We start from the raw sequence: 27,708 nt of genomic DNA, 5'->3' as shown, positions 1-27,708 counted from the left end.
CTAAATTTTGGAAGAACAGAACGTAGAACAACATGTTCACGATTTCCACAACTTTAATATTCCACAGTTAAAGATTAATTACTGATAAAACACTTCATAAAAATATCTTGACCCTCGTCCTCTCATGACTGGGGATCATAATAATTTTGAAATAGATACTGCTAAATTCTGAATCACCTTTCTCTATCCTCTGTAAGCCTTACGGAGAATGCTATCGATTTTCCAATAAATTCCTTCAATTAGTCACCACCTCATCCACGGCCACGGCGAACAGTGTAGCCGTATTACACAATTATTACGCTGCAGGCACATAAACAACAGTCTCTCACACTTCAGTACAGAGGTTTAAATGTTGTTTCTAACATATCTCTATCAAACGATCAAATAAAATAATAATAAGGAAAATATGTATTGTATGTTTTCGATATATACATGGCGACATTTTTAAAAATCCATATTGTATTTTACTTTTAAAATGAATTTGTAAACAGTTTTAATACAGGAATAATGACCCTCCCCTCTCCCTACTCATTGTAAACAACGAACTTATCCTATTGCAGCTAAAGCATTTTATTCTTAACATTGTAGTGTAATCCAATGTTAAGAATAAAATGGTTATAACTTTATGTATAAATTAATTACACAGATATGGTGTTATGAAAACTGCCTCTAAATCAACAACTAACTTTGAATTAAGTTCAATTCCCGGTGAGGTCACAATATATATGTGTCGCTACATTTTAAATTCAGCCAAGTCCGCCTTTAGGTATTTTTTACTTTTTTGTGAATTGCTGAAGAACTACTGCTTTCTAACATTTCTGCATTATCAAAATGTGGGATTTATTAATTTTAAATATTCTATACTCGAAATAATATAAACTTTCACCCTTGTGACTATATTTGAGAAAACAAAAAGGTGTTTTTCTCCTATTCATCTATTATGGACTTGGCTGATTATGAAATCTAGCGACACATGTGGTTTTCTCATTGCCTGATTATAATATGAGATCGTTTCGCTTCTACTACTGCACTACTTAACTATTACTGGGCCTCATAGCTTGTTGTAGGGTTAAAAGAATATATGTGCATATTACATGTAGGTATATTTTATTCTTTTAATATAACGTATCGATTGATATTGTTTTAAATGCATACTTACAATAGGTCCTACTAAATAATGTATTTATTCGAATATTTGACCTTGTGTCTGAGATCACATTTGTTCGAATGATGTAATAGTCAAATTTTGTAAAGATATTGTTTCCAATATGGTTTTGGTGTGGGCTTGCATGTTAATTGCCTGAATTATTATCCGCATCAATTACCTTTTTTGAACCTTGCGGCGTGTTCGTTATTTAGAATAAAATTGTAAATCATGTTTACCTCGCCAGATCTACTGCTTCTGTTGGATTAATTGTATCATAACTTGTGCATGTGTTTTTTACAATACGTGTATTAAAAATACTTTATGCAGTCATCAAATGTTTAAAATAAATATAAAGGATAATAAGGCTTCAAAATTATATAAATAGATTATCTACAACGTTTAAGGAATGTCCAGGCTTATGCTCTGAAAATACCATAAAATCTCCATTTTGACATACATGCTACATGTGGGCCTTTAACTATCAATATTAAACAATATATTTCCCTACTGGCTGAAGATTTTCTTTCTGCTGCTTAATTGTATTGGTAAAATTCAGCATATGAGGACCTATTATCATATTGAATTAAACAAGTACTTAATTACGATTGTATCAACTCAATAGAACATCTGTTTCTTGCGTTGTAAATTCATCTGAGAAAATACCTGTTCGGTATAGTAATGTTGGTATGCTTAAAATAAGAGAAATTAGCTTGAAAATATTTAATTTAATAACTTGAATAACTGATGCCGTTTCTGTAATCTTTCGAGAGTTTTTTACAATCACATCAATAGAAAGTTTCAGCAAGTAAAATTCTTCATACATCAAATCCACATTTACCTCTCGAGCCAAATTTAACATAGACACTACATTCTCTATACTTTTTTCATTCTTCATGGTTTTGAAAAATAACTGTGTATCACGCATCCATCGCGTTCTTTTCTAAACGTCGTATTTGTATTTGTTGAATAATCATGCATTTAGCTGTCCTGCAAAAATCGGAACATCTGGAAACGCTGTTCTTCACACAATAAAAACATTAATAATACACATTAAAGTTTTTTAATGAAATAGTAATAAAGGTGGCTTATTTCCATCAGGGAAAACAAGAAGAATGTCAAAAACGGTAATATGGAGTTTACAATTACATATTTAAGTACCTATCTTTGAATGTGATTTACATAACGTAGTTATCGTAATAGATTCTTGGGTTTCCACCGCGTGTACTTCTTCCTTCTTACCTCAATGTTTCGGGCTCGTTCCACAGGCCATTATCAAGATATATGTATTATGATGAAGCATAATGTAGGTGTATGAATGTAAACGTCGCTCTAAGACTGCCAAAAGCAATCCGATTAGCTAAGTCAATCGTTACGACAAGAGATACAGGATCGAATATTGGATTTTGCTGACAGTGCCGGACATGGGGCCCCCAGACTAGGATGTTTACCTATCGCTAAGATTAATAACAGTATGGCGTTGTAGCAATGCTCCCCAAATGATATATTCCGTGGTAAAATGAAGGGTATTCCATGTATTGTTACCAGACAAAAAAAGAAAAGAACCAGGCACGACAGTTTCAAATTCTAGATCAACAATTTAACAACCAAAAAAATACCCAGCTCCGCTGGCGAATGTTTAGAATCTCTGACAATGTTAAGTAAACAATAACACCCTCGACAGGCGAACAAAATTGTACCTGCCGACAGAAAAGATCACCGTTAGGTTTTGACTTGACCGAAAGATTCCCTTCGTACCTCTCCCCGCTGTCTCACCACCGATAGGGTCGTTGCAGATAAGGGCGGACAGTATTCATTCTCCCGCCAGAGTGGAAGCTGACATCCGGGGTTGCACCTTCGGTGTGGCCCGGAGTTTTTACGATGTAAACTGTAAAGTCGCGCTCGTTTCATTATTATAAATCAGTGAATTCCTTTTGTGTAAGCGGCCCGATAGTAATCCCTATAACCACCTCAAAACCATGTGTCGCGTCCTCGATAAAACACTTTCGCGCCGATTCGGCTAATTAAACACGTGTTCCCATATAATGACTGTGCGATAGCTAAATCTAAGACTCCTGTGCAAGTGTAATTAATGATGTAATCCAACCAATGTCTGAAAAGTTAATGTAATTAAACGTCCCTGCGCAGGGAAATTGTCAAATCAAAGACGTGTTTTATCTTGAATTATATGTCCTGATGTCCACACAACCCTCAATCAAGGTGATGCTCGTGAAGAATGCTGCCAGCATACATGTGAGTTCTCCACCCATTCTTCCCGGTATCAGTATGTATAGTGATTTTTCGTATTTTCAATTAAATTCACTTGAATTATTGAGTTGTCGGCACTCGTCTACACTAAAGCACTAATCGTGACCCCCTTTTGTTGTATCATGGGATCTTTTGCTATATTGGATAAATAGCCGGTTTTCTTAGTCAAGAAAAACACTAAAAATAATTATAAAATGCACGTGAATTATTATTTAATTATACCAATCATCATATCACATCCAATTGAATCTCACAACCACATATTTTACAATTTTAATAGTCTAAGTAAAATTGTGCCGCAGGTGACTTTTTTTACTATTAGGGAAAATTTGTAGTGCATCTCACTTAACTGCTCGACCCGCCATACCAGTTCCCCAGGCTAGAGCCCTGTCAGTCCTCTGTGGTGCCGGAAACCATGACATTATTAACCGTAACCCATCATCCCTATTAATATTTTTAGGGTTTCTATGAAATGAAATAGTCTCAAAACATTATATAACTTAAGTTATCTATGCACTTGGATCCCTTTAATGGCTCCGTTCCTCAATAACACACTTTCCTGTAAATAGATAAAATTGCTTGAGAGCGCATACATGGTGGATAGTGTCAAGTTATACATGCCACACTGAGGCAATTCGAAGTTTTCAGGCAGGCAACACCGAAAAATGGACTGAGCAAGATGGCGGCGATGAGAAAAGGAAGTCAGACGTTTTTTTTTGTGATTGGCGTATCGAGCGAAGTTAATTAAAACATGATTAAGATGAAGACAGTTTTTTTGTGGGGGGGCTTACATGTTCAACTACGATAGAAGACAGACGTGCCTGAGGTCGGTTCGCAAATTTGCGACCGTTCCACAATGGTGGATCGTCGATTGAGTACCGTGTACACTAAATATCACCGGCGATTACTTTGGTCCACCGATGTAACAAAGGAAGAACCATAAGCTGTATCATTCCATTATTTATTAAAACCCTTCCGCAAGATTGCCGGGGCCGCATGTTTTTCTCTAGATAGTGTTTCATCCGCTCTTAAATTCTTTTGTTACGCCTGTGTAATACCATCTGTCAAAACATTCTATACGAAACAATATAACCTCTTTGTTGAACGTAAACTATCTTTTATTTGCTCCTAATTTCCTATATATATTATTACTCCAGATTTCGGAGTTGGCGCCCATCTTACTTGTTATATCTTTTGCTTCTCGATTATGGTCCACACAGGGTATGAATTCCACCGGAGGATGGAGATTTCGGGGTAAATGGCACTCGAGAAACCTTACGGCCCGAGTTATTAGTCTCTTATATGTGCTAGCTGGTATTTATACATTGTAACTTATCTTATTATATTCTTTACATACCCAGCTCACATCTTTACGTGACAATAGCAAGCATGCTGCTGTAATTCGGCCAGGCTTAGTTTGAGTGAATGGCCAACTAATTATTCTTTGTAAAAAATGTCTGCAACGATAACTCTTCACAGCTTTTCTTTATATGGGGTGGGTGGAAGTAAAAGGCGCACAAAATCATGATTGTATTTTATTAGAAAATATTTACAAATCATCACAAGAGAATTTTTCAATTATAGTTTCTTTAGTTTCTATAAATGAACATCACAGGCAGTTGTGAGTTAAACAAACAATTTTGGTCTAAAAAATTGGATAATGGGTGTTACACGTTCTTTCAGTTAATTCATTATAACTTTGCTTTACAAAAATACTACAACACACTATCGTAATATGGACACTCATATATGAATAACGTATTATTATATTGGTAAAATAATAATATTTAATAATTTTATTAATATTAAACATTTTTCTTTAAAAACCGTCTTCAACCGATATTGCCACACTAACACATGTACAGATTATAATATGTGACAAAATTTACAAGACTTGAGAATGTAACATTCCATATATTGAACATACATAACTCGAAAACACCTCAGATATATTACCAACTAGAAAAAATCACATTTGAAAAAAAATACGATGCTCGACGGGATTTGAACCTGTATATCCACTGGTATTGCACCAATATGCTTTAACCAATTAAGCTACGAGAGACGCCGGTCAGTAATTAAGGTAATTAATATTCCTTGATTTAAAACACAAAAACTGATAGTCAATAATAACGCAATTTGATAAGCATTTCATGCGATGATTTAAATTACTCGGGTACTGTATTATATTCAAAGCTCATAGATAAATAGTATATATTTTCATTCAAAGAGGAGTCTCCTTTAACACTGTTTGATTAAATCGTATACAAAGTCGAGATCCATTGAATTCCAGACAGACATAAGTCAAAGAAGTAAAACATCACTCAATATGGCATTAAATACAATGAATAATAAATGCAAATTATAATATGTTTGTATGTTAAGTATGGCAATATACTGGGTATCTTTATCAATTCTTAAAGTCAACACTAATAATATATTTACAGATAAAAATACATAATTACATTAGAGTTTCAAGCATCATTTATTTAATAACAATTAACTATTAAAATAAATCGCACCGTGAGTGTAAAACCAAGACATGTGCAAAAGACATATTTTGGAGATAGGGTTTGAAGTCTTCATTTTGTTAGAACAAATAGTTACTAAAAAAAAAATCAAAATATTTGGTTTATATCTACATTATATTGCATGTTCTTTCAGTTACTTCACTTTTACATTATCAAGTTCACGACTTTTGCAGTTGTTTTGCATTTAATCTCGAAATTGAAAAATTTGCAGATGCCTTGGTTTTACACTCACGGTGCGAAATGATTAAAAAAAAACAAAGGTAAAGAATTTTTTATGGATTGTAGGCATCTAAGAAAAAGGGCATTTATGTCATAAATTTGCTGTGATTTATATTATGCTGATGTACTTATTTTATAAAGAATAGTTACACTCATACCTTGATTTACATGGAAATTTTTATGTCATTTTGGTCTTATATGAGTTTGCAAAATAAAAATTGATCATAGGTAGTTCGTTCATTTCAAGCTAATATCAAGTGATCAAAACAAACTAGAATTACTATAAACATACCAAAAAATGTGACGTAGTTAGAGCGAAGTTGAGCGAGAGAAAACGATGCAATAAGCTAATAACGGTAACAATAATATCACACATCCGACCATGGCCGACCCTAATAAGATTATAATATGGGCCTCCAAAGCGTGGAGGTTTGTATTAACGGCCCACATGCTCGTCGTAGGTCAAAATTGAGTTTTTATTGTATTTTCAAACCATGATCCTGGACACTCCTTAAACGTTGTAGATAATCTATTTATATAATTTTGAAGCCTTATTATCCTTTATAGTTATTTTAAACATTTGATGATTGCATAAAGTAGTTTTGTTACATAAAATAGTATTCTTTTAAACCTCTCGCTCTAATGTTTTAGAATATAGTCATATTTCGGTACATAACTGTGCAGTGGTGTTAAGATTTTTTACATTTATTAATTTTTAAACGCATTTATAAAACCATTAGTATAATTTATTACGAGATAATTTTTGTAAAATATTCACGATAAAAAATTATATTGATAATCTCTGTGATCCCAAATTTGATAAGAATTAGGCATTTTATTATTCAAAAAATCGGCAAGATTAACACATTTGAAGATGATTCTAAAGATACTTATTATAAGCTATGTCTTTGACCATTCAAGTGTGATAAACATCTTATGAATAATGATTGCTTTATAATAATTATTGACCTAAGAATAAGGTAGTGTTTTTTTGAAATACGCCATTTCTTTTGTCATTCCCTAGAAACTCAATTTTGACCTTCGACGAGCATGTCCCCCCTTAACAGATTTTGTTTTTACGAGAAATGGATGTCAGCCACTTGCTCAACCTATTAGGTCCATACTGTGACTAATACACAAATTGAAAAACAATATGTGTACTTGCCAGACCCAGGATTCAAACCTGGGACGCGATAGAACGACGCTTGTGCAGATTGCGATTACTTTTACTGGGCATGAATTACATAGAGTAAATTTAATTATCGTTACTGCTTTTACATGAATCCTATTACACATAATTTTCTCTCGCTCAGCGTCGCTCTAACTACGTCATATTTTCTATCAAAACTATTAAACCTCACGCTGTGGTAAGTTTATAGAAAGCTTTGTATGATAATTTTAATATTTTTTTACTATGTAGTTGTCATTTATGCAGAACGTATCTCCGTCATAAATCAAGAAATGAGTGTATTCCAGTAATCTATCGGAAACGCTTTGTTTGACATACTTATTCATTAAAAACTAGTGTAATGAAAACTATAATGCCCTTTGATTCACAATAAATAAATTTATTAATAAAAAACAATTTAGTCTATTATATAAATACTATTCCAAAGTTCAAGTTGAGACATCTGCGTTATTTGATAATATTTCTGATTGAGTATTTTTCTTTCAAAGTTATCAAATTATTATTATTTTTTGATTAAAATGATCTAAGTACTATTCATTTACTCACAGCAACTAGTGACATATATAATTAGAAGTACAATGTTCAAAATTATATAATATACTCCAGTAAATCAAACAAAACAGAATATTCAAATTTATAAAACCTAAGGTAATTTCTATAAGCGCTTCGGTATCGAGAGGTATATAAAACCAAAAATCAAAAATTTGGTGACAATTGCATTCCTGCACTGAACTTTCAATCCCGGAACTTTGAGATTGGTATAACATTGATGAAAGAAACAAATTTAAATAGTAAACAATTACCGTTTCTATGGAGACCTACTTGTAAAGGTTTCAATACCTTTTGATATGCAATATGGGTGTCTTACAAGGAAAAAATAGATGAATTTTGTAGATATAAGTTGCGATTATATTGAGATGCACATCGCGTAGTGTCACGGCGACAAATTTATTCTATGGTTTCATCTTTTTGAACGAACACAATCTCTGTAAATTCAATAAAATTACAGAACCCAACCTGCAGACCATAGATAATAGACAACATTCTTATAGAAAATACATAGTGCCAACCGCTAATAACAAAAAACATGCGATTTTGACATGAGCCGAAAATATGTAGGCATGTAGAAAATGATAAAAACCATTCATTGAGTCATGCGGGTGTCGATACAGTGCCGTACGCGTGAGGTGACCTCGTTGTTATTCTGGTGATTTCGGCTGATTTTGCTAACTGACAATGTTCGTTTAAAGGTTCAAAATATGCTATGGGATGGGAGCATTAAACACCAAGAAAAGCGACATTACACTTTTTTTCTCCGTAGCAGCAGCTTATTGTGACAGTACGTGACGTGCATCAAAATATATTTGGCGCTATAGAATCGTCCGACCGACTGGTATCAATTAAAAAAATATATAAAACTATTAAAATTTACCTTTTAATACAGAATTACTCATTATATACAAATTAAATAATTCACCAGTAGACTAAGCGGTGACAAAAATGCAACATTCATAGGTAATTAAAAAATATATAGATATTTTATAATAATGACAGGTAAGTACTTACTTAATTAGTGTTATAATATTAATGCAGTATATTTAAATCGGTGGATAAAATCAGTGGTAGAAATGTACATAAACAAAAATTCTTAGTAATTATAGTACTATATTATAGTATATATTATACTATATTATATTATAGTACTAATTATGTACACAGTTACCGATACGTTGAGCTGTAACATCTTACCTTTACCACCTATCATTAAAATCATGCTAGTATATCGCATTAAGAGATCACACTTGTACAGACATTACATTGACAAGCAAGTCAGACGACTCCAATGTAAATAAAAAGCCTTCAAAGCAAAACAACGTGTCAACCAGATTAGGCCATAATGCCGGTATACTGTAGAGCGGAGGCTGGCAATCGTTTTTTAAATGGAGATATAAGGCACAATTCACTGCACCCTAAGTCATGCACGTATTGGCCCTATCATCTGACTTGCTCGTGAATAAAGTTCCTGCATTACACATACTGATAAATGAACCCTGAAGATTTTTGAAAGAAAAATTCCCTACCATATTTACGAGTCAATACGGGACGGCGACAATTGGAAGAAAGGATACAATGCTGAGCTATGGTATGAAAATTGTAACACAGTTAACTATGATTGGGAGACTGCGCTGCCTAGGTTATATACACCGTATGAAACGGCAAAAAGGGTAATAATGTTGAGGTATTCAATAGGGCGCAGAAAATTCACTGGCTAGATAAAACTACTAATGATTGCCTTATACCTGAGAGTATCAAATTGGAAAGTGGCCACTGTGGATAAAGACAGGTAGAGAGTTATAGGGATGGAAGCCAAGACCCACACTGGGTTATCGTGCTACTGATGGTGACTATGATGATTGAAGTGTTATGTCCATGAGTTATTAAATAAGTAGGCCTTCATGATTTTTAATATGTATAGGATAGTAATAGACCTTCCAAAACAATGATAATTTTTGTTTCGCCATTAAGAATTGAATTGATATTTGGACAGATTTATACTTATACTACTCATTTTAATAGAAATATGTTAATCTTTTCAATTTTATGATCTATTCTTCATTTGGTACAACCATAGAGTTTAGACTCGTAACTAGAAAGTGTTATACGAATTTGTTTATAAAACACTTCATGGTGATTTCACAATGTCTTTATTCTGGTGGAATTGGCAACCGTGAAAAATTTATGTTCTGTACATTGGCGTACAAAATTGGTTCACAATCGATTCATTACAAACTGGAGTTTCTGTGGGTTGGCAACATCTGCATATTATTTAATAATTTATGGGATTGACTGTAGGCCTAAATTTGTGTTGAAATGCAGAAGAGTTTGTGAATGCAGGTGAAAAACAGTGAAAAGTTTACTGCAAATGACTTGCAGCTATTTTAATCATAAACTTTAGTAACCAATTTTTCATCTTAACTTTCATAGTGCTACAAACTAGGAATTAGTAGTTTTGAGTAATGGCTGATCAAAGTTTTGACTCACCTATACTGACTTGTAGAAAAGTGATAAAAACATCGGCCATACACGGACAACTAGTAATTTTTTCGAGTTGTAATTTTGTGGAACTGAAGAGAAGCGATTAAACTTGAAATTTTTGACTTATTGTATTATGGAACTGACCCATTGATAAGTATATATGTTTCGTAAATAAATACAAATTGTATAAAACTCTCCCGTGCCCAATATTAATGTATGGATCAGAATGCTGGGCAGAACAGAAACAGAATGAGAGAAATATTGAGATATATTTGAGAGGATAGTTATCATCAGCCTGAATCTATCCACTGCTGGATGAAGGCCTCTCCAAGCTGAATTCACTTAATCATTTCATCCAGCGGCGAGAGGAGAGTATTGAGAAGAATATTTGGGGCTGTTCAAGAAATTGGAGATCAAGGTATAATGAGGAGCTGTACACAGCGGGGGCTTTATGGGGGCGATATGTCATATGCCACGTGCATAGAATGCCGGAAGAGATATCAGCAAGGCGGGCTATGTATGCAATCCACGAGGGCTAGAGGACCTGGACGGCCGAAACTGAGATGGCGAGACTGCGCCATAGATTTAAGAATGCTCAATTCAATTTATTTATTTTACATATTGTGGACATTACAAATTATAAGTTTAAGACTTTCACAACATGACATGAAACCGGCGCAGGATCGTCCAGGATGGAGGAAGTTTTCGAAAAGAGATCAAGACCTGCCAAGGGTTGTAGTGCAATAAATGATGATGATATAGGTTTTTTCTTGACACAAAAACAACCTGAAGTGCTACAGTTTTCATTATTTTTTAACGATTTACGCCAGTATCAAATACAAATAGGCCCTAAGGATGTTCATAATAAATTATTTCTCACAACAGCAATTTATTCAACCTAATTATCCGTAACTCCTATTTAAAGCTCATGCGGGCATGTAGAAAATTGAATTTCCGAAACAATTGAGCAACAAAAAAAACAACAGCAAAATGCAGAAGTTTTAGTGAACAAGGGATAGTCAAAATGGTATTTCTTGTTAATCATTGGAAGTTTTGATTTAAGTAATAATAACTTATCATTATCTTGGTGGTGAACCGATCTATTCCACATTTGAAAATTTTACGTCCTATTACACAATATTTTTCAAAAAAGATATTTGGTAAAATAAAATAATTTTTAAATACCTATGCAAATGTGAAGTGGTCAGTTCACCACCAAGGCAAACATGTATTCATTCCTTTTATGAAAATTTCTATTCACCAATAAGAGGTTTTATTTAGAATAACATTGAAATTTAACTACTTTACATAAAACATAATAATGTTGGCAAACCTATTTTGAGAGTATGTAGTGAGGGATACCAACATAGGAAATGTATGGTAAGAAATCGTCTTCAACATTATTAATTTTATAATGCCATGACCACTCGACCACACGTAAACTTTATCCTTTGTTTTTATGTGGACATATAGAAAATATATTAATAATTCATGCAAAACATTCAGGTTAATCTTAACCTTGTCTTATTGGAAAAAATGCCTTGTGCTTCCAACAAAATTGACAAAATCATGAAAGAAAAATAAAATGTTTTGTACATAGAAACATCTCATGTATCACTGACGGCAAATGTTTGTTGGACGGAACCAATGACATTATTAATGGACGACTCACTCAATACAGTAGCTAGCAAGTAAATTCGCACATGTATAGGTAGACGTCACGCAATTTCCATTATGCGATACCACGCATCGGGAATTTATAGCAATATCACCTTTATTGTAATGGCGTTAGAACAGTGTTTCTAGTGTCAATGTTCATTTGAGCGAACCGAACCATTCGGCAGGCCCGACAAAAAGCATCGGAAATTTATAGCAATACCACCTTTATTGTAATGGCGTTAGAACAGATTATGCCATTCGGCAGACCCGACAAAAAAGTGAGTGTCATTTTTTTTCCAGGTGCTTCGTCCATATTAATGTCATTGGACGGAACGAAAAGAATTATATATTTTGTGCACCAATTGACACAATATAGGTATAGGGTACCAGATGATGAATGCGTTTTGTACCTTCTATATGAGAATTTGGATTTTCACCAGGGAAATAATAGGAACTGAAATACCTAACGGGTAAGGAGAAGTAGGCAACCGATCTCGAGTACGAAAGAATACGGAATACGTCGAATACTGACAACTGCTCTCGGTTTATGCATTGACACTCATTTAATATTGGTGCATTACACATACTATTGCACGTCTATAATGCGTGGTTCATTTTCGTAGGCCACTCGCACATTAAAAACCCTGCATCAAAATTTACTGTATTGGAATATAGTCTATCGGAATTATATTTATTATCTGTTCTGTGATTTTCACATTGTAATTTTAATTAGATGGATACCAATGTCCCTTGCAGGTGTTGGTTTCAAAGTCGGTTACCTCTATATTCCGCCATTTTGAGACAATCGAAAAAAAGGGTGAATATCTGAATGTTTAAAGTTGGTTGTAAATTATAAAAAATGGCAGCTGATAAATATAACTGACTTTGTAATCAACTTCTGATGTTTAATTTTGTTTAACTAAGTAACAAATGGAGCTACATTTGATATTTTATGAATGTACATACATGATGGAATAGTACCTAGGTACTTACAGAATCAGAATTTAAAAAAAATGGAGGTAACAGACTTTGAAACCTATAACCTAAATTGAATGTTTCATTGACTTATGTGCGAGGCCATCAAAATGAGAAAGCTCTACCTGCGTGCTGATATAATATTATTGAAGGAAGCACATGAAATTGAGGAAACCAAAGAGATTGAACTAATATAATAGAGGACGTAAAAAAAACTAGTGATTCCAGAACACATTTAAGAAGAACGGTTGAATTGGTAACTATTTAATAATCTTTGCGTTGGTAGCATTAAACACAATATTGTTTATGAGCAGAAGGTGACATGCTGTCGATGTCTTACTTTGGTTGGTTACTAAGAGCGCGATGCAGAGTACAAAAGTTATACATCTAACTTAGGCAATGGAAAATGGCATCTAAGATTGCATCGCTTACCCCATAAATAAAAATCGTCCAGTAGTAGTAAATTTATGGTAAAGCGTCGGCCTATAGTGTCGTGGGTCCCAGGTTCGAATCCTGAGTCTGGCAAGTACACATATAATATTGTTTTTCAATTTGTGTATGAGTCAGAGTATGGACCTAATAGGTTGAGCAAGTGGCTGACATCCATTTCTCGTAAAAACAAAATCTGTTAATATAAATCTCCACTTTGTGGAGACATGGCCGGAAGAAGGAGAACTAGAAGGGACTGAGTCACTGGCAAATGAGATGACAAGTATACAAAAATTAATTCATTCATTCCTGCAAATATGAATGTGAATAATTTTGATGGAATGTTTTCCATTGTTAACATCGTAACTGTGTTATCAACATGCTATAGATGAAAATGTCAATAATTAATAGCAGTTTATAAAATAGTGTTGGCGTTAAAAAATATTTCACAATGCCTGCTGTGCATTTATTCTGTCAAATAATAATTGATAACACAGCAATAAAATTATTCAAATTAGGGTTATTGAACGTTTTTCATAATTTTGGCCACAATTTCTCAGTTAAAAATATATTAACGAAGTAATTACTTAATATGTAATCAAATTAAAGAAAATCCATTTTTTTAACATTTTCAATAAAAAAATGTATGAATCCTTGAGTACTTGAGTATCATTTAAACATTCTTAGTACCTATACAGTACAAGATTCTGAATGGTATTTTAAACTAAGTGTGAGCAAGTAGCGTGCGAAAAAATTAAGTTGATGTGCGATGGCTTGAAGAACTAGAATTCCCTCCTCTTGCGTTTCAGTATTCATTCCCCTCAGCATGAAAGCGTTTGACGTTTCTTATATCTGCGTGGTATCAGTCATTTACACGTGTTAATAATGGCAAAAGTTTTGAAAAGTGACAGCAGGAAGATTATAAGTCATCTTATCTCATACTGTGAAGAAGAAAAAGGGCAAAATCCTTTTTGCCTTCAACAATGTTATTGAAAGAGTTGCCGAGATGACAGGTACAAAACAGATTCGAAATTTTAATGTTACCATATAAAATTTATCTTAACCCATAGCTTACGGGCCGCACAAAATTAATTAAAAGGGCCCGTAAACATTGTGTTAAGTTATTTGGAAAAAATGTATGTTATCGTCTATGTAAGTTGAATACCGCATATGAGCCAATATGTTCAAAATAGGTATTTTTGGCGCTTTCGGTTAAACGGCACAAGCCGCATTGATTGGTGCACTCAAATTTTGAAATTGACCAATAGACTACTTGCATTCGCTTAAAATCAATACCACGTATGAATTATCCATACTAAAGAAGCAAGCAAGATTGCGTATATCCGTAGATCCAATACAGTGGACGAGCGGAGAGTTGCGGCAATACCGCATATTTACAAAATAATCCTATGGCAATTAATTTGCACAGACTCATACGATAGTAAAAATATAAAATATAAAACAGAAACAGACACAAAAAACTGTATGTAAATTTATTTTTTATCTTTTTTATTAATAAAATTGCAAGGTTTTTTGTCCCTCCTGAACATTTTGACAATGGTTCTTCCGCGGTATTGAACTTACATAGACGTTATTGTATTTGAAATTTGCGAAAATATATACCTATTTAAGGAAGTGGGAAATAATATCTTCCAATCCTGGCAATACTCTCACAATACTTCAATATCGAAAACAATACGAGCGCCGCCGCGAAGCATCACATTAAACTTTTCGGTCTCTAAGACTAGAAATCTATGCATCGCATTCTTACGTACATACTGTTATTTGCAATTTTACATAGCTACATAATCATTCATTGTATAAAAAACTTTTAGGCTTGTAATACAAATAATATAAGGCATTTTTATCAGCAAAAATAAAACTGAGCATAATTAGTGTGAATCGTATTAGTTATTAATCTGCAATGTGACTTGCAGCTGATTTAAGCTTTAGGAATCGTGCTTTCAGAATTACTGTCATATATTAAAATCCTATTTAGATAGATGAAGCCGTTTTGGTTCTTGTTTATTTAGTGAAAGCCAGCAGCAAAACAATTGTGAAAATAGTCGATATCCTGGATTACTTGTTGGATTAGATTATCGTTCTTGAATTTTGCTGAAATCGGCTTTGAAAATCGCCACTGTTCACACCTGGCTTCCAGGAAACAAATTTGAACCAGCGTTTCTTCAATATCTTCTTGATAAATGGTTAACATTGTGTTTGTCATAACTATACTCCATAATGTGCAGAATCGAGGAAGTATGTAAGACCAAATCTATCATATTAAATCTGTCATTTCTTTGTACTCATGTCTGTAAATATAATCTTTGTAATTACTTATTTATGGATGTCATACAACTTTTTGTAATGCTCGATTTTAAATTATGTAGGTACATCTATTGGCATTTTTTTTTAAATTATTATTAGTGACTGTAAAATATACTTATCATCGTATCAATGAGAACATACAAGACAGGACTATAAGTGAGCTGGTACTCCTGGACCACAGTAAATAATTGACAACAATAAGACTTAAAAATTATGCAACATTTACAGAATATCTATTAATATGTATATAATATAAAACACTAAGGAGAAAGAAAGGTGAAAAACCATTGAAAAGACATGCTCTCATTAGTAAAATATCTATTTATAAAATTAAAATACCTAAGAGATAAAATGACCTTGTCGGTTGGAAGATACTGAATATACAATGGAAAATTTTGCTGTTTCTATTATAACTAACATTAATTGATTTTGGCATAGCTGGCTCGTGTTAATGGAAGAACTCCTTGAACTTTAGAGTGATTAACTTGACAAGTTTGTTTTGACGAAGTTGATGTTGAATATTCATGAGGGTGTAGTGAAAACAGAAATTATTATAACGAAACCGTCCGTCCACCGGTCGACTGGCGAAATCTCGTCCCGTGGAAGCACATCTTGAGAAGTCTGGGGCGTCTTTTGGTAGACATTATTGAGATATATGCACAATAACTACACGACTTATCCACTGCCGCACCGTTCAATATCACAATGGTTAGCCCAAAACAAACAGTTCCCTACGCCACTGTAGCAAATTAAAAACACCGCCGCTATGAACAAGAAACTGCAAATCGCACACGGTTTTCTCTCGAGGAAGAAGCCGATTAGATACAGCACCATAAACATAACATGGGTGTGCATGAGAGCTGCGTTGACCGGTTTCGGTATCAGGAGGACGGGAATTAGCCATTGTAGGCAGTACATTGTGTTGAATGGCGAAAACACTGAATTTCACACTGTTCATATCATTGTATGTCGTCGTTTCGAATTCTACGGATGGCCAATAGTGTCGTATCTATGTTGGCAAACAACATTTTCAATATCAGCCGACACCTGAATTTACAATGACATCCGTCAGACAGCTAGGCAACCATTTACGCATAGATAATATACGTACATTTACGAACTTCAACTCAGTGTTGCCAAGTCAAAATTTTTAATTTCAGTAGAATGTGTAAAAAAAATTCAATAGCTTCGACAAAATATCAGTAGATTTCTGTTTTAGGAAAAAAATTTCGCCGCGAGCCGCAGGTTCCCTATTTTTCATGGTCGGCTCGTTTTTTAAGAAAAAAATTTCGCCGCGGGCCGCAGATTCCCAAGTTTTCAAAAATGGATAGTTTTTTTCCCGGCGGGTGGGAAAAATGTGAAATGAAGAAATATCAGTAGATTTCAGAAAATATCAGTAGATTCAAAATTGACAAAAATATCAGTAGATCTACTGAAATTTCAGTAGACATGGCAACGCTGCGAGTTCAATGACAAGTAAAACAAGGCCTTGCAGTAAATCATTGCCAGAAATATAATTTTTGAATAATTGTAAAATTGAAAAAAATACCTAGGCATACCTACCTATCTAAATAAAATGTTCAAATTACTCTTTAAAAATAAGCTTAAATTAACCTATTTAGATGACATATTATTTATAATATTTAGAAAATATATATTTTTTTTTCGACCATGTCCGATCCTAATAGGATCATATGGGCCTCCACAGAATAGAGGTTTGTATTAACAGATTTTGTTTTTTACGAGAAATGGATGTCAGCCACTTGCTCAACCTATTAGGTTCATACCCTGACTCACACACAAATTGAAAAACAATAATGTGTACTTGCCAGACCCAGGATTCGAACCTGAGACCCACGGCGTGATAGTCCAACGCTCAAGCCGCGCGACCACCGTGGGTGGATACCGGACATAAATTTCAATCGTGGCATAATCTTACTCCATTTTACGAAACGGTAATTTTCCATCCCTCATTTATGAGGTTTCTTTATTATCTAATATGGCAAGATTTCTATTGTAATCGTGAAAAACATAGACTAGTGAAAAACGAGTTTTGACGTTTCGGCGGTTGACGTATTGTGGATTGTCATTGTTCGGATGATTGTTCGGTGTGTGGTGTGTAGACAAAAACTTATTTATTTTGTTATGAATTTGTTGTCGTGTCGTCCGGTGGCTGCCGACATACAGTTATTATTCTTTAAAGTGACGCGACATTAAGAAGTTCAAGTGCCATGACGAATAATACACGAATTTTAATTAATGTTACTAACAATCAGTGATAATAAATGGATTCGAATTCTAGATGTAATGGTAGATAAATGTATTTAACCATTCTTTTATAATATTTAGAAACATATTGTATATGGCGTTTAATCCATTTTTTCTTTTCAAATTCGCTAATATTTATCGTATATGTATTATTAAAATGGATTTCAAATGCATATCATTTATTAGCTGATAAATGATGATTTCACTATTCCTGGTTTCGGATAAATACACCTACTTACTTATTAATTGTCAGAAATTGAGAAGCGTACTTTAGGTTAGTACTAAGTTAGGTACTTACAATTATTTTGTGCAATAATAAACCCCATTACAATTTATATAGTTTTGCTTAATCAGAAAATATAGATTAAGTAGTATTGTGATTTATTTTCATCTCTTGAGAATGGTCTCAGCAATGAGCCCGAAACATTGAGAAAAGAAGGATGAAGAAGACACGCCAACAACCCAAAAATCAAATACAATACCATATATGAGGCGTCTAATTACAAAAAGCGATAAGTCTACAATTAAATATTTTCAGGAAACAACGTTTTTATGTTTCTAGCTTCAATTATTTGTTTTAACGTGAGATTTTTTTTCCCGTTGTATTCTATGTCGAAATTAGAACCAAATGGCAATTTGTTTCAGCCGATAAACTCTTAAATGTAATAAATATAGGCAAAATAAAATTGGACTTAGCGCTACTTGTACTTCACTTTTTAATTTATCCCGCATAAGGCACATATTTCCGTGGCACTGTCATAAGTTTACCAGATGCTAGAGCATGGGAGACGCCCTTTTCAATATTGAACGTTCCCTTATTGGTTGACATAAACACGCGCGAAATCAACCAAGCTTTAAATAATATGAAAAACGGACTTGGCGCTTTTTGTAATAAATCGAGACTTAAAATATTTTTTTTCGTAGGGTTATGTCGCGTTTTGAAATTTATAGATCAATACATATTGTGTAAAATTATACAAAGAATACGTGCGTATTTTTTTCCTTATTTTGACCAAATGTGGACTTATCGCTTTTTGGAATTAGACGCCTCATATTATTTATGCTTGAAACAGAAACATGTATTTAACTGCTTTGTATGACAAGATATATGTACGAATGTTATTCCTAAGATCGGACTAATTATAACACCTGTCCATATATGGTGTATAAAATTTTGTCATTTTCATAATATTAGTAGTGTGTACCTATAATAAGTACCAACGAAACGTACCTTTTTGTCATCCAATTGCAGGTAATGATTTGCAACACACGAATTATTATTGAAATAATTCAACATACGAGCCGTATGTTATGCTAATACGATCATATATTTATGGGGCACCAAAAATATACATTTGGGCTGCATGGTTTAGATCAGTGCTTCCGAATAGTGGGCGATATCATCATGGTGTGATCCAGTGGCGAAGGGTGACTTTTGGAAAGAGGTAGGCTGTGGAGATCTGATAAAAAGAACATACTTGTCAAGTATACTTACGAGAAATAAGAAGATAATACGATATTACTAGTAATGAATAGGTACACACTAATGAAAACGACACACTAATTTAATGAAACTTCAAAAATTCACTGACGACATTAAATTAAGCAATCACTTTAAATTACGTATATTTTCAAAACATTTATACACATAAAAAATCATTAGATAAAAGTTCTTTTTATTTTTACAGTCTGTATTTATTAATATTCGATTAAACACAATAGAATTTTTTTTTTTAATTATGTAATTATGAATAACTTATTTAGTTTTAGGCTCCGCGATCGGAGCTTACCTTACTTTATATAATTCGATAGACTGGCCGGGGCTACGTGACGTAAAGTCCATATGAAAAAAATTGACAATTATTTGAAACATAATCTGACCTTTATTTACGTCAAGACAGATGGCGTGCTGTGGTTTATTTTTTAAAACCTTTGCAGACTGTTTTGTAATTATCTGTGTAATATGTACATTCCTACACATGCATCTCTCGTTGGCAAAATAAATTATTTTATAGAATATATGAATACGTGTATTAAATAAGGCTCTAAGTACCAAAAAGTAGTATTGCCTGTAGTTACAAAATACTGAGTCATTGCAGTAAAATTTCATGAAGCAGACCTTTTGAAAAATGTAGTTTTACAGTGTGAAGCAATCACGGCAGCTTCTATAATTTTAGGTATTAAGAACTCGCAAGTGTCAACACACCATCGTCAGCTATTTTATATTGAATGCCGTTGACCACTGCAGTGCTACTTACACCATTATAAATAAAACACGCCAATGGACTTACAACGTCGACAGGTTTAATTATGTTGCTGTATTTTTTTGACTTGCTTGAGGCACTTAGACTATAGTTGAAGTTATTGGCGTAGGTATGTAGAACATTTTTCTATAAAAATGTCAGTTTTTATGTTTTTGGTACTTAGCGCCTTAATTAATACACGTATTCATATTATAATCAAGTAATTATATAAATAAATCAATTTGCAATTAAAAAATATTTTTCTTAAGAAGGTAGGCTTCAAATAATCGCCTAGTATGGAGTCTTCGCCACTGGTGTGATCTAGAGGGAACTGTAGTAGCCCCAGAAGCATTTGGGAGGCTTTGAATAATGTTGGTAGTGAAAGCAAAAATAAAGTAGAAGAAAATTTTGAAAAACTGCATGTCAATTAAATTTGTAATTATTATAATATACACAAATGCTAATTTCTTATACAATACGCGCTCACGTCTACCGACAGGTCTTACCAAACAAATTGTTAGAAGGTGAACGTGTCGGCAGGATTATGTGCATGTTATTACTTGTGACACCATAAATAGATGATAATATGTATAAAATCTATTTTAGATTGTGTCCGAATTTTGTGACAAGCAGTTAACAATAGTAACAACAAGTGCAATAAATATTTATGATCTTTTATATATATTCGATACATTTGATCTTACGGATTAAGCATCGGGGCATCTTATTTATAACAGAATCTTTCTTTACCATATTCCGTAGGTAGAACAGTGGCGAAGAGTGGAGGTAGGCTATTGAGATCCGACAAATAGTGTACACTAAACGTCAGTCATATTTATTTGTTATCATTGAACTAGGACTGCAAATTGTAGATAGTGTTGGAGACTTTTTAAAAATCAATCAAACCCTGCCTAAACCAAGCCATAATAGATAATAGTAAAAAAATATTCATGTATCTATAAAATATCTAAAATTATGTCATTAAATCATATATAATTTATAGATAGAAGAATATTTTTTTATCTATTATGGTTTCGTTTAGGCAGAGGGATACTTCACATGAATTAAAAAAAATATCCAACACTATCTGCAATTTGAACTCTTAATTCAATGAAAACAAATAAGTATGACTGACAAAGTGTACCCCATTTTTGTCAGATCTTCACAGCCTACCTCCACTATGATAGTTTGGTTTAGGCAGGGTTTAATTGAATTTTAAAAACTAACCACCAACATCTGCAATTTGTATTCTTAGTTCAATGAAAACATATAAGTATGACTGACAAAGTTTAGTGTGCACTATGTATGTCGGATATCAACAGCCTGCCTCCACCCTTCGCCACTAGGTAGAAATATAGATACATAAAAGAGCGCAAATTTATCACTGCATTTTTCTGTTTATTTGCTTAAAGAAGGTAGGTTTCCAATTGAGTATTTTTTTTATTGAAAGAGGGGGTAGTGCACCAATATAAGTTTAGTAATCACTGCTGATGATAGTTTACCATTTGCATACTAATATTTCAGTATAAACATTAAACCATTCTGTGATACAATATAAAGTGTGAATTCTTCACTGCAATCATGATTCCTACTAGCAACGCAGAAAGTGATTTGACCGAAAGTGTCAATAGTGAGAGTGGTCATGTTCGACATGGTGTCTTAATCCGAAAACAGTTCATCTACGGGATGGGTCACATCCTGAACGACATGTGCGCATCTATGTGGTTCACGTACTTGTTGGTTTATTTCCATCTGGTGCTGGGCTTCGATGCCACACAGGCGGGGGCGGTACTGCTAGTCGGGCAGGTGGCAGACGCGCTGGCTACCCCCTTTGTCGGCTACTTCTCCGACACTTCGCAGCCAGGAGTCATGTGCGGTTACGGCAGAAGAAAAACGTGGCATCTTTTTGGTGAGAATTTAATTCTTAATCTTTTGAAGCAATTCAATGTTTACTTTGTTGTAATTATTAATGATATTCTGATATGTTTTTTAACTACACAAACCCTTAAAAGGTCGTTATATCACGTTTATCCATGATATTGTGATATGTTTATTAACTACACAAACCCTTAAAAGGTCATTATATCACGTTTATTCATGATATTGTGGTATGTTTTTCAACTTCACAAACCATTAAAAGGTCGTAATATCACGTTGATGTCACCACTTTGCTGTACTGCCACTTGTAGTTGCTGATGGAGATGGCGAGTTTATTGGATCGGCTGTTGGACAATCTACTGAAGACGGAAAATGGTCTACAGTAGCGAAGAAGAAGCGACCAGCGGCTGTCCGTGGCATCTTAGGCGGAGGAGTGAAGGGGAGCGATGTAGTTAAAAACTACCACTTCTACCCATTTCACCCAGAGACGTCTGCTGCGGATATGTCTAATTATTTAAAAAAACTTGCAAATTGTAACGCCGAATTTACAATTGCAAAGCTAAAGTCAAAAGGGGACTACGCATCTTTTAAGATAGGGATCCCTGTTAAACTGAGTACGTTGATTCTAAAGCCTGATAATTGGCCACGTTACTCATTCATTAAAGAATGGGTGTCAAAAATTGAAACACCACGGCTGCCAACCAGCTGACTTAACAATGAAAATAATAATTGCCCAAGGCAATTATTGTTCTACTACCAAAATGTACGTGGCTTAAAGACAAAAGCTGTCGATTTTTTGAGAAATGTTTTGGCTGACGACTATGATGTCATAGGGTTAACTGAAACATGGCTTAATGACAGTGTTTTTAATCGCGAATATTTTGGAAGTGAGTACTTAGTCTTTAGGAGGGATCGAGATTCCGGCGCAGGCCACAGGCAGGGTGGAGGCTGTCTTTTGGGGGTTAGAAGCATGGAGGGGTTGAAGGCCGAACGTGTCCATGCTTTAGAGACTCCAAATGAGGACCTTTGGGTGAAACTAACCTGTGATGGAGTCACTATTTACGTTTGTGTTCTATATTTTCCTCCAGCCAGTGACGTGGAGGTGTATAAATGTTTTGTTGAGAATATGCTATCTAGTGTCAACTTGATTGGAGACAGAAGTATTATTGTGTTGGGAGACTTTAATCTAACTTCAGCGCGCAACGGTGAAAGGGTCAATAGTGACCTGGAATTTATGTGCGCTGTTTTTGGATTTTCTCAGTACAATGATATTTCTAACTCTAGTAATGGGCTTCTGGATAGGGTATTCAGCAACATCAATTTGTCAGTTTCCCGATGCATGTCCCCTCTTGTACGGGAGGATGACTATCATCCTACTTTGGTTTTTGTGCTCAGGTTTCGGTCGATTCGCCCGCTGCGAACTGACATACCCTCACATGAAACTGATCGGTGCAGGGGATGGAAGTTTGAAGGTGGAAACTTCGAGCTACTTTACTCATTAATGAGTGAAGTAGATTGGAGTGAGTTGCTCGGGATTTGTGATGTAAATGAGGCGGTACAATTCTTTTATAATACTGTATATAATGTGTTTGATGAATGTTTTTCAAGGAAGTCGCCATGTCGTGGTGGAAGGCGATACCCGAGGTGGTTTTCTCGAGAGATTATTGGGGACATTCAGATCAAGCATTGCTAAGAGTGAGGCAAGCTGTTCGAATGGCCTATCGAACATATATGGAATCGGTAGAAGATTGCATTCGTGAAAATCCCAAATCGTTTTGGGATTATATTAAATCATTAAGAAGGGATGGCGGGTATGCCGATTCGATGAGTTGGAAAGGCGAAAAGGTGACCGGACATGGAGTGGCAGAAGCATTTGCTGGTCACTTCAGGTCTGTCTACGCAAGTAGTATTCCTTATTTGGATGTTGCCTCTGCGTCGAGACAGCCATCATGCGGTGCCCAGTCCATTGATATTTTTCCAGTTGATGAGAGTGATGTGTTAAAATTTATTAAAAAACTAAAAAATACTCACTCTTTGGGACCTGATAACGTCCCTACATTTTTTTTAAAGGGGTGTGTTGATTTTGTCAAAGGCCCACTTTCATATATTTATAATCTTACAATGGAGACAGGTATCTTTCCGGAAACGTGGAAGATGTCGAAGGTTACTCCAATCCATAAGAGTGGTACAGAGTCATCAGTGGAAAATTACAGGCCGGTAGCTGTTCTCTCTGCACCAGCAAAAGTTCTTGAGATGATCATGCACAACATGATTTCTCCAAAAATTGAGTCATTTATAATAAATGAACAGCATGGATTTAGAGCAGGCCGATCAACGGAAACTAACCTGATGGTATTTACCAATTATGTGTCATCGGCCCTGGATAGAGGTCACCAGGTTGACTGTTCTTACAATGACTTCTCGAAAGCATTTGACAAAGTCGATCATGATGTCCTGATGGAAAAACTCCAACTTATTGGATTGTCTGATCGATTTTTGAAGCTATTCGGGAGTTATTTTAGGAACCGTCAACAATACGTATCGTACGGCCTTTATCAGTCACAGACCTTTAACACATTTTCTGGTGTCCCTCAGGGCTCAAACTTAGGGCCGTTGCTGTTCACGATTTTTATAAATGACATAGCATTGGTAATAAAAAAATAAAAAATGCTATGTTTTTGTTGTTCGCTGATGACTTGAAACTCTTTTTGGAAGTTGTCACCTTGGACGATTGTCGTCAGCTCCAACTTGATATAGATAATATATTAGATTGGGGCAGGCGTAACAAACTAGAATTCAATATTGATAAATGCAATCTTTTGTCGTTTACCAGAGCCTCAAAAGTGTTGTTTTTCCAATACTCGATGCATGGCAGAGTTCTGTCACGAATATCATCTGTAAGGGATCTTGGCATTACGTTTGAGAGTAAACTGACATTTATTAGCCATATAGTTACCATTTGTAACAAGGCGCTTAAAATGTTGGGCTTCGTCATGCGTACTTCCCGGGTCTTTTCAGATGTTACGGTATTAAAACTTTTATTTAATTCTTTAGTTCGAAGCAGACTTGAGAGTGGGTCTATTGTTTGGGCACCGCATCAGTTGAAGTATGGCCTTATGGTGGAGAGGGTTCAGAAGAAATTCTTGAGACTCCTTTATTTGAGGTTGTACGGATACTATCCGTGGCTTTATCCAACTGACTTTCTCTTAGGCATGCTTACATACTGCAGTTTGCAATTTAGAAGAAATCTTTATTTAGCTATGTATTTTTTTCGACTTATACGAGGTATAAATGAGAACTCTGCCATTCTGGGCAGTGTTGACCTGTGTGTCCCTGATAACTATCTTAGAAATAGAGAACATCAGTTGTTTATTCTCCCAAGGTGCAGAACCAACCTGCCACTGGTAATGCCAATTGGGAGGGCGATAACTATGTTCAACGAAATTGCTTCGGGTGTTGATATATTCCACCTACGTGAAGATGAGTATAGGTGGACGTTATTTTATAATTTTTTAAAATAGGGTCTGCTTAACTCATCCGGTGTATTTCCATGTGCCTATATAATTAATATTTTTGTATGTACATATTTGTTTAATAACATATTATCTATCTCTTTTTTATGTCATGTTGTGAACGTCTTAAACTTATAATTTGTAATGTCCACAATATGTAAAAATAAATAAATTGAAATTGAAAATTGAAATTGAAATTGAAAAATTACTGATTGGCAAGTACAGTTTACACATGTACAATAAAGACAAGAATATAAGATATAAAAACGAGTGAGATATTTAACTCGAGGCTCGGCGATACTGAGTGACAATTATTCAATCGTGATAGGCTATTTATTGAATCCCTCACGATTAAATATTGCTGACACTGACTATCCCATGCCTTTCGGTGAAAAATGCATTTTAACATAATAAATATTACTGAGGTAAAAGTTCTTATTTGCAAGTGGTAACTAGATTCGTGTGAAATTTATATACTTACTAAGAAGATGTACGTAATAAACAATCTTATTTTTGCCGTCAGCGTTTCTCACTGAGTAAGCACTGACCGATACTACTGATGGCCTGTGAAAAATGTATATAAAAATTATTAAATAATATTTTCGCGATCGATTCGTATGTCACGGATTTTGCAGACAATGCTTGGTTCTCACATGACTCGTTGATCGCCACATAACTACTTATTATACTTAACTAATATACTGTAGGCCATCTCAAACAATTGTATTAAAAACTATGACACACACACTCTTTTATAACTTGAGAATATTACACAAAGTCTATAAAATTATTGAAATTTTAGTTAGACAAAGATCTAACTATTTTCCTGCTCTGCAATGAGCGTACCGTGCATGAGTAAGAGGAAACTAAACCTTAGTTTAAAGTGCGGGCATTTGCATCTTCTCTTTCTCTCACTCCTGTGGCAGGCTGTTAGTGATGCAATACAAATCAAGTGATATGACGAGTTCACATGGATAATTATAATAATGACCTTCACATAAGCTGCTCAAGTAAATAAAATAAGAAATGATTAATACTTCCCTTTCAATACTACAAAGAAATTATATTGCTTATATTACAACTGAATATACACAATTTCCACATTTTCACGACTTAATTTCTATAGGCTTGTATAGGGCAATCAACCAAAATCCATCCCACAATTGACGTGTTGGTTGCCTGGTATAAGAGCCGTTTCACACGAGACACTGCATATATACATAAATGAATAGGTGCATTCTCACGGAGCCACTAGTGTCTCGCATTCATTTATGTGTACATGCAGTGTCTCGTGTGAAATGTCTCTAAGTGTATATTTAGTTAAGTACATACATTATCTTCAACTTCAATTAGGTATTGAGTTTGTAATGTTAGTGTAAACTCCAGATAGTGATTATTGCAAATGTTTCCATTTCTTACTAAATGATTAATTATAGTATTGCACTTTTCCTGACCGTTATCAAATTGTCATTTGTAGATAAATAATTATGCAGTAATATTGTTTTAATAGTTTTATAATGATATAATAATATATAAGAACCTAAAGATGGGTACTTGATACAATCTTCGATTGAACAAAGAAATAGTTTGTTTATCTTTGTGTTCAATAAGAATGTCTTTTGCACTTATGATATTATGAAATACTTAGTGATTTTGCATTCATAATAATATAGATTGTTCTTCATTGGTAACAACTTATACATAGCTTTCTATGATTTCATCTCACATGGAATTTAGAAACAAATTGTTTTCTACCAGTGGCGAAGGGCAGTAAAAAACAGTGGCGAAGAGTGGAGGTAGGCATTTAAGATCTGCCATAAATGGTGCACATTAAACTTTGTTAGTCAAACATACTTGTTTTTATTAAACTAACACTACAATTTTCATAATATGGTGTTGGTTAGTTTTTAAAAATCAATTAAACCCTGCCTAGACCAACCCATAATAGTTTTGGTATATTTTGGGCGATACGACCAAATTTTGCACACTTTTTCATTCATACATATTTGTTTTCGTTGGATTAAGAATA

General features: G+C 34.2%; 2 protein-coding genes across 11 annotated transcripts in view; one reads left to right on the top strand and one right to left on the bottom strand.

The window, feature by feature from the left end:
• Positions 1-16,309: 16,309 nt before the first annotated feature.
• On the bottom strand, positions 16,310-16,836 carry bc10 (BLCAP apoptosis inducing factor bc10). Its single transcript, XM_085959868.1, has one exon. It carries the CDS (start codon positions 16,694-16,696, stop codon positions 16,454-16,456), a length of 243 nt encoding a protein of 80 aa, XP_085815994.1. The 5' UTR covers positions 16,697-16,836; the 3' UTR covers positions 16,310-16,453.
• A 1,027-nt stretch (positions 16,837-17,863) lies between these two features.
• The window catches only part of LOC147063691 (major facilitator superfamily domain-containing protein 12-like), a 41,014-nt gene continuing 31,169 nt past the window's right edge, over positions 17,864-27,708 (top strand). For 2 of the 10 annotated variants that reach the window (XM_085959849.1, XM_085959844.1), the window contains exons 1-2: positions 17,864-18,098; positions 21,814-22,198. In XM_085959849.1, coding sequence (XP_085815975.1) covers positions 21,871-22,198 — 328 coding nt within the window. In that variant the 5' untranslated portion in view covers positions 17,864-18,098; positions 21,814-21,870. Of the gene's footprint in view, positions 18,099-21,582; positions 21,636-21,701; positions 22,199-27,708 lie in introns of those variants that run through there. The other 8 variants (XM_085959853.1, XM_085959847.1, XM_085959851.1 and 5 more) reach the window with 5 other exon arrangements.

Source organism: Rhyacophila brunnea, unplaced genomic scaffold, assembly GCF_057557595.1.
Source record: "Rhyacophila brunnea isolate RB1 unplaced genomic scaffold, BYU_Rbru_1.0 scaffold_9, whole genome shotgun sequence".
NCBI lineage: Eukaryota > Metazoa > Arthropoda > Insecta > Trichoptera > Rhyacophilidae > Rhyacophila > Rhyacophila brunnea.
This window is presented reverse-complemented; position numbering and strand designations above follow the sequence as displayed.